General features: G+C 40.8%; 1 protein-coding gene across 3 annotated transcripts in view; it reads right to left on the bottom strand.

The window, feature by feature from the left end:
• TMEM19 (transmembrane protein 19) overlaps positions 1-9,157 on the bottom strand; it is a 32,015-nt gene that overhangs the window by 12,393 nt on the left and 10,465 nt on the right. For 2 of the 3 annotated variants that reach the window (XM_046639540.1, XM_046639522.1), the window contains 4 exons: positions 5,525-5,662; positions 4,893-5,147; positions 3,810-4,019; positions 2,348-2,543 (listed from right to left, as the gene is read on the bottom strand). In XM_046639540.1, coding sequence (XP_046495496.1) covers positions 2,380-2,543; positions 3,810-4,019; positions 4,893-5,147; positions 5,525-5,662 — 767 coding nt within the window. In that variant the 3' untranslated portion in view covers positions 2,348-2,379. The remainder of the gene's footprint in view (positions 1-2,347; positions 2,544-3,809; positions 4,020-4,892; positions 5,148-5,524; positions 5,663-9,157) is intronic. The other variant, XM_046639531.1, reaches the window with a different exon arrangement.

Genomic DNA, 9,157 nt, shown 5'->3' on the forward strand with positions numbered 1-9,157 from the left:
TAGTGACTCATCGTTCTCTTGGTGGCTCCATCTGATGAGTCTTCAAGTGCCACTCCTTGACGTCTTTGGGTCCCTCAGGAGCTGCCCTGAGCCACAAACAATTTGCTCTACTGTGTAACAGCATGACAAGAAATGGTGCACACACCTCTCGGCTGCCTAGGCAGGCAGAACGTATTGTTTTATTGTACTATTACATGGAGCTCTTTCCAGGAAAAGGTTTTTTTATATGAACTGCTCACTCAGTAAAGAGGAAGAATAGGCTGAACTAGTTAAATATCCAATTATAAAGGATGTTACAGTAAACTACACCTAAGATTTTTTTTAAAAAGCCATAATTCCTTATCTACAATTTTCATACCCAATAAAGCTCTGAAAACAACAAGTTTCTCCCTAAGTTTGATGACAAAACCTGACCTGATCTGAGTTCTTTACGGTCTATTTGATAATGAGTGCCACCCTAGACTCTTTTGGGAGTTCTAAGTAAAATATTTTACTTTTCTAAAATCTGACAAACTTGGATTCCAAAACACGACTATCCCTAGTTTTCCAGATAAAGGACTGTTGTGAAGCAGTATTTCCCCAAAATACTAATGATATGGTGATTCTACCAAACTCAAAGATGGTTCCAATAAATATTTTTGTCCCATAGTACGTCATGAGGATGAATCTCGAGGAAAAGAGGAAACAAAGCTCTGCTAGAACAAGTGCATGAAGAACCGAGGCAGGAATGACGTGGGAAGCGACGCAGCTGTAGGCATTCTATGATCACCGGCTGTTCACCCCCCTGCTGCTAACAGTTGTCTGCACAGAAATGAAAAGTGTCACTCTTCTGAAATCTCTTTTAGGTACAGTGCTTTAGGATATTCTTATGGAGTAGTTCTCAACCTGTTTAAACGTTAGACTCTCCCAGAGAGCTTTATAAAAATAACCCATGCGTGAGTCTCACTGTCAGACCTTCGATTTTCTTGCTCTAGAGAGGGGCCTTGGCAACAGTACTTTTGACAATTCTCTACATGATTCTTAGGGGGCAGCCAGAGCTTTAAAAAGTCACAATGCCCAGGCTGTAACCCAGACCAGATAAATCAGAATCTTTGGAGGTGAAGCACAGATAAAAGTATTATTTTAAGGTGCTCAAGTGTTTCTAACATAGACCCAAAGTTGAAAACCAATGGCTAAGACTCACTGAGTTGCTTGGCTTAAGGATTAAGGGTGTCAACTGTTTTATTTTTCCTGAACCATGTCAGTTCTAGATCGTCACTGTAGTAGTGTCACCTATGAAGTATTCTAAGCTTTATCCACTCTGATGGTGCCTTATTCATGGAATCTTCCCCCAATTTCTCTAAGAATGAAAAAGGGGCAGGGGGAAAGTTACAGAAATCATGAGAAATATTTCAAAATACTTTCAGTAAAAAACTCCACAGCACATCACATTCCTTCACCACAAAGTGAGTCATCGTGAAACGCAGGGTGCACCTGAGCTGGGGATGCAGTGAAGAGGAAAGCACAACACAGAAGTGCAGAACAGAGAATCATGGCGTCTCCAGCAATTTCCAGGAGAGCAAATGAAAAGGATTCTCCCAGTGACTCTAACTGTTCAAGATGCCAATTCCAGATTCCTATACAAATTTCAAAGAAAGCTAGAAAATATATTAAAAAATTTTAAATTTCAGATAATTGCTGCTCAGAGATCAACTGAAATATATAGTAAGGTGCACGTTTTTCAGATACAAGATAGATCTCTTTTGCTTTTACTTAAAAATATTTTTGTGCATTCTAAATTGTCATATGAAAAAGACATTTGGTTTTTTTCCATCACTAACCCTGGGGAAGGAAGAACAAACATGGAGCAGGCCTCACAGGTCACTGGGAACCAAAGTCCACGCTCCTCACGACTGGAAATGCAAGTGACAGGAGAAGAGCAGGACACACCTGCTCGGGCTCCACACTCATTGGTTTAAACCACTCAAAACAGATATAACAATCGGCACAGCGGCACTTCTCCGCCAGAACTGAGACCACTTTAAAATTTTATCCCTTTTAGTCCCTACACTGGTTTAAAAAAACAAAAGTTTTATCTACCAAGTAGGAGCTTTCAGTTCAGTGCACAGCAACATACAGGGACATTTTAGCTTCACTGCTCAGGAAGTTCTGCTGAGTAGAAGGGAAATATGGGTACGGTCTGTGTGCTCGTCGCTCAGGAGGAAGATAGCAGCTGTTACGAGGAGCTGCTAAGAGGAAAATGTGGAATCCATCACGATGGACATGGAAGGAGCTGGCATTTTCGCCGTGTCATTACTGTTACTCTTCTTAGGATGAAACTCGGAATTGCAAATTTAGCTGAACTTACCACAGTTCCAACCTTTGTAAATGAAATAAAGTTCACTCCCTGGGCCAGAACACCCAAGCAGCCGTTGGGAGCAGGAGGGCAGTGACCACAGAAGAAAACAGATTCACGGCATTGTTGTCCAGAATGGGTCTCCCTGCTATGTACTTTACCTCCCTCGCCGGGCTGTTGACCACCAGGCCAGTAACTTCATCCAAACCTGGAGTGGAAAATCCAAAGGACTTGATTTTAAAAAAGAACAAATTAGCTTTTCTCCTCCAAAGGAGATAATCTTTGAAAGATTCTCAGCCACTTGTAAAATGACTTTAGTGGATAATCTATATGGTGAGAGCTACAGAATCCTTGATTACAAAAGACCTCTTTGAATAAATGGGGCTCGGCACACCCCAACACCATTCTCAACACTGCTGGAGCCCTTCAGAAGCAGAAGGGAGACATGAAAGCAGAGATGGCTCCCCTCCAAGACCAGCCTGAGGCCCCTGAGAGTAGGGCCCACTCTTTCACCTCCACGAATGGATACCCAGGACCCCGTAAGGTGCTGGCACAAGATTTACTGAGTGAATTAATCTGCCCCACAGGCCATTTTTTTTCAACCCACTCAATATGATCAGAAACTTCCCCAGTTAGAGCCCACTTTAGAAGAAAACCTAGACTCTTTAAAAAACACGTGTAATGTCTCTATGTGCGTGTGTAGTGTCAATTAAAATCAGAGTGCTTCCTCCACAGTGTCTCAGTGAGACTAAAGAAGCTGAAAGAACACACATTCTGACTGGGGAGAGGGGAGTGGAAGGGCAGGTGATTACTTTGGGACACGAACAGAACGGAGAGGGGTGTCTCAGGGAACCTTCCTCCAGACGTCCAGCCTCTTTGTGTCTGACTCAAAGGAGAAAACACGGTTGGTTAGAGTATGGAGCAAATACACACCCAACAGAACATGCCAGTATACTGACATGACAGGAATGCCTCAGAAGCAAAGCACAGAAAACCTGGGGACCAAGTCTCCCAATATCCTGAGTGAGACTAAAACTCAGTAGGGAGGACAGCAAATAGGATGTCACAACAGAAAAGGAGATCATATGCATATCATCAGATCGACAGAGTACTTATTTCTTAAATGGACTTGGAAGACAGAAGAAGGGGCATTATAATGTTCTGATCCCCGACGTTCTGCTTTCCTGGGATTAGGCGAAGTCCCATAAGTAGAAGCATCTGTTTCCGGTACTGTTTTAGCCTCCCTGCATAGCTTCTGCTCATTGCTCCACAGGACTACTTCTCTTCTAATTAATTTAACACAAAAGCATAAGAAAATCAAAACCGTAGAAGACTTTGCCCTATCCTTCCTGGTCCAACAATCTGTGTCTCTGGGATTGTTTTCATTGTCACATCTTTTTTTTTTTCTTTTCCGTATCTGTTTTCCATTTCTTTAATATACCAATAAGTTGCAATAATAAAGTAATGTTCTTACCAGAAAACTGCATTGTAGCTCCTAAATATGAGTCCACAATTGATCCCAGTAATCCAGCTAAACCCCCAAATGCAATAATTGGCCACTGGGGAGCAGAAATGTCTAAATCGTTAACAAAAACCAACTGTGTGAGGAAGTACGTGATGCCCACACAAGTACCACCAAGGAGACTGGAGGCGAGGCCCACCATCGTAACCCCTCCGTTGGTCCCTGAAGAAGAAGAATGGATAAAATCATTTGGTTAACAATCAGCAAACACACAAAGTCAAGAAAAGCAAACAAGTTTGGTACCTATCTAACCAAAAACGACTATAAAGAAAGGTTCTCTTTGATGCGATCCAAAGACCACAGCCGACTTAGAAAACAGTCTTCTCTCCTCAGCTACTGCTGACGTTCTAAGCAGAAGTGGAAGGTTTAGTGGAGCCAGACTGCATGGTTTCAAACTCAGTTCTGCCACTCCCAAGCTATGTGACTGTGGCGAAGTTACCTGACTTCTTGATGCCTTAGTTTCCTTGTTTGTAAGATGGAAATAATAAAAGAGCCAATTCACAGGACTACTAAGAAGAGTATAAACGGTCATCCACGTAGAGCAGTTACAACAGTGCTTTGCACAAAGTAGGTGCTCAGTGTTAGCTGCTACGATGATGATAATGATAAAGAGGAGGAAGAAAAAAGAAGGAGAGGAAGGAGGAGAAAGAAAAGGAGGAGGTGGAGGAGGAGATGATGATAAAGACAAAAAAGGAGTAGTAGCTGTTGACGACAATGGCAATGGGGAGCTGAGACAGATGCCAAAGTGCTCAACACCTAACGGGCCCTCAAGAAATATCCTCCAGTTCCCTTCCTCTTCCCTTCCCACTGATGTGTCTGTGGGTCAATCTCCATGTTTCTGTATTCTTTATCTAGAACTTGCTAACATTTCCTGAAAATATTTATTACCACCAATTTAAGAGCCTACAGCAATTTTACAATTAAGAAGACTAACCAAAATTCTTAAAATTTTGACTCAAATAAGAAACACAATAAATCATGAGGTTTTGTTCATTTCTGCTATTTAAAGAAACTTAAACCTAAATAAAGACTAACCAACTGGAACCTTCTCCCAGGTTGTTATCAGTCTTGGTGGGCTTTTACTCAGAACGGTGCCAACTTCTGAAGCCCATGTATCTCCAGCAGAGCAGGCAAGGGCAGCCAAGAGAGACAAACACATCCAGGAAGCAGCGTACTCCTTGGAAAAGTCTATTGCGATTTCCCCGGGGCCGTTCTCTATCATGTACAGCAGGGCCAGCTCTGTGGGCACAGCGCCATTGCAGAACACCTGGACCCAGTTCCGCTGCCCCCCTGGAGACAAACAAGCACAGGACAAGGACAGGAAAGCTTTCCTCCTGGAAGGAAAATCATGTGGCTATAGGAACTTTTACTGTAAACTTTAAGAAAAATGACTGTAATTTTAAAAATGACGAAAAGTGGGATGGTACCTTTGCCCACATACCATACTGTTTTAGAATACTTACTGAGAGATTTTAGTGGTTCTAAAATTCTACTGTGACTTACTATTGTGGTGAAGTAATGATAAATTAAATTAGGCTACTACTTAAAGTAATTCTCATATAAAATCTCTTTCAACAGTCTAAACATGTTCTAATTAAAAACTTATGATACCTTAGGATGAAACAAAGGTTACTATTTTAAGTAATATCAAACATAATTCACTTTACCTTCCTTATATTCTGAATCTAGACGCTTCTTTGTTTCTCCTTTCCATTTAGTGAGTTTTGAAGAAGAAAGGAAAAACATCAGCAAAGAGGTAAAAAAGCTGAAATTTGCAATGGTCAGGATAAATCCCACCACTAGCCCTGAAAGAAACACACACACACAGAATTATGCTTAGTATCTACATTAATGCTGCGAAAAAAGAATGGAATTTTTTCAGTTATTTTCACATTATAACCTGAAACATACATTTCCTATACATTTACATTTTTATCAACTAAGATATTAACAGTAAACTGAAAGTTGGTTTGATTAAATTGAGATGTATTTTCTTTTGCCATATTTTGATCTCCTTTCAAACAAACCACGCTAACTATGCTATGAATGTAAGATATCATTTTAGACACTTTATAATCAAGTTGCAGAACACAATGAATAATTGTGATTTTGTTACTATTGAACAATATGTAGTATATATGATATATGATATTTGGTTAGACAGCTAGTCTTAAGAATTTCTCTCTGTTTCTCTCAGGGTAGGAAAGACTACAAGTCTTTCAGGTTTCTACTTTTTACATTCCCCCCTACAGCCTGGTATTTTTTTTTTCCTGCTTTATAAAGAAGATTCAAAAAAGACAAGCTTTTTATGCTTTTCAAAGAACTTTCACATGCTCTCCTGTTGAGTCTCACAAACTATGTGAGGAGATATAGTTTCTTAGCTAAGTTTTCCTACGTAAATCTATGAAAAATAATCCTGGATTTCATGTGGAACTACAAATGGTAGGTGTTCTGTGAATATGATTTTAGATTTTTAGACTTTTTTCTTTGTTTCTTTTGTTTGGGTAAACAAAGAAGAAAGGGGACATTACTTTTCCATGAGTGATCAATTTCAAGGACAGCTTGTAAAATCTATAGTTCAATCAGGAACATGAGAGAGACGCTTACATTTCGTGACACACAAGAGAACAAAGGGGAGGGAAGGGAAGATGCACCCTGGGAGCACAGCAACACGGAGAGGCCGCCGAGGCCAGCTGCTCAGGCAGTCAGACACGCCAGAGGCTTAAAGAACTTGCTGCGGGCCAGTTAGGAAGTTATAAAACCTCTCTCTAGGAAATTCTATAGGGAAAGTGCACACATATGTTGGAATTGGCTTTTAAAATCACCCAGATAATCCTTAAGGCCTTCTGTTACAAAATTTAAAACAGTTCTAGTGAGTAAAACCTGGTAGTCAAGGTGGCAAAGTACCCTCATTTCTATTACCACAATGGTTAGTTAACCGCATAAAAATGAGTGTGAGAGAGGATTCTGGGAAGACGGAGGAACAGGAAGCACTGGGAAGCTGTCTCCCATCTAGACAACGACTGCACAGGCAGAATCTGTCTGATAAGACTATTTCACACCTCTGGAGTCTACTGAAGGCTTGTGGCTTCCAGGGAAAGACTTGGGAGGGAAACTGCAGTTAATTTTGGTCAATTTCAGCTCTTAGATGGGCAGTAGCTACCCATCCACCACCCCTAGACCCATGGCAGGCAGTGCAGGAGGTGCGAGAACAGCTTGCACATAGCACGTGGATGCCAGGGTGGGCAATAAGGACTTGTCTTCCAAACATCAGAATTTGTGTTCTGATCACTGGCTGCTGCTTCTGATCACGGAGGTACAGACACAGGCTGGTGGCCACCGCTGCACTCCACCCCCTGTGGCTGCAAGCCCCTCCTTTAGTCTGGCATAAGCAACTACCAGAGGATGTAAAGGGCTGGCACCAACCCCCCTTCATTTTGCTGTTTTTTCTCCTTTTGGGAGCCAGACATTAAAGACTAGGGACCTTCGAAAGCAACGGCATATACAGGGGAATTAAGAAAGCCACCACGCATACCCAGAGAAAGCCACAGGCTCAGAAAAGACCACGAAGACCTTGGGTTTATAGCTCAGGCTGATCCCCAGCACAGAGATAGTCTGCAACAATCAAAAACAAAAACAAGCAAACCCTGGGGATAGAGAAGATTCTGATTTACAGAGTTACCACAATATTAGATTTAAACATCCAGTTTTCAACAAAAATATCACAAAGCATACCAAGATTCAGGAAAGTACGGCCCATTCAAAGGAAAAAAATAAATCAACAGAGACTGTCACTGAGAAAGGCCAGATGGTGGACCTAAACAAAAGACTTTAAAACAAGTGTCTTTAAGATGCTTAAAGAACTAAAAGAAGATGTGGAGAAAACCAAGAAAACAATATACAAATAATATGGAAATTTCAATAAAGTGATAAAAACCTGAAAAGAAACCAGAAAGAAATACTAGAGCTGATAAGAGCAATAACTGAAATGAAAACTTCACTAGAGATTCAAACGCACATCTGGCCAGCAGAAGAATCAGCGAGCTCAAAGACCAGATGATGGAAATTATCATGTCTGAAGAACAGAAAGGAAAAAGATGGAAGAAAAGTAAACAGAACCTGAGGCATATGTGGGACACCATCAAGTGGACCAACATAAACATGTGGAAATCTCAGAATAAGAGAGAGGAAGCAGCAGCAGAAAAATTACTTGAAGAAATAATGGCTGAAAATTTCCCAAGTTTGATGAAAGACATGAATATAAACGTGCAAGAAGCTCAACTCTAAGTAGAGTGAATTCAGAGACCCACTGAGACACAGTACAATCAAACTGTTCAAAGACACAGAGAGACTCTTGGAAGCAGCAAGAGGTAAGCAACTCGTCACATACAAGAGATGCACAATGAGATTATCAGAAGATTTCATATCACAAACTTTAGAGGCCAGAAGGCCCTGGGCTGACACATTCAAGGTGCTAAAAGAAAAAAAACTGTCAACCAAGTATCCTATATCCTGTCAAACTATTTTTCACAAGTGAGGGAGAAATTAAGACAGAGTTTTTATATGTTATTGAAGTTACGCTGGCAAAAATTCAAATTAGAGTGTTATAACTTTAGGATGTTAAATGTAATTCTCATGTTCACCACAAAAAAAAAAACAGCTATAGAATACACACAAAAGGAAAAGAGAAAGAAATTAAAACATTTCACTACAAAAAAATTATACACAAAAGAAGTAATGCAGGAAATGGACAAAAAAAACTGTAAGGCATACAGAAAAACAGCACAATGACAGAAGTCCCTCCTTATTAGTCATTACTTTAAATGTAAATGGATTAAATGCTCCAATCAAAAGATTGGCAGAGTGGATAAAAAAACAGGATTCAACTACATGCTGTGTACAAGAGACTCACTCTAAATCCAAAGACACAGATGGGCTGAAAGTAAAAGGACTGAAAAAGATATTCCATGTAAATAGTAACCAAAACAGGGCAGGAGCGGCTCTACTATATATGACAAGAAACAAGCTTGCTACTGGGCCCATGTGACACGATCCCATCTTTTTTTTAAGCGTTTCCTTTCTTTCTGGCATAACAAGATGCTCTAGGCTCATCCCAAACCTACTTTGCCCCAGTCCTCAAAGCAGCCATTTCTTTGAGGTCTGGTTCATTTCAGTGGGGAAGGGACATCAGAGGTCAGGGTCAAGGCCCTCAGTGTGCTCACTGCTACGGAGCAAGTAAACACACACACACATATACACGAACATACAGACACACATGCATATATATGCATGCACACACG

This window comes from Equus quagga, chromosome 1 (genome assembly GCF_021613505.1).
Source record: "Equus quagga isolate Etosha38 chromosome 1, UCLA_HA_Equagga_1.0, whole genome shotgun sequence".
NCBI lineage: Eukaryota > Metazoa > Chordata > Mammalia > Perissodactyla > Equidae > Equus > Equus quagga.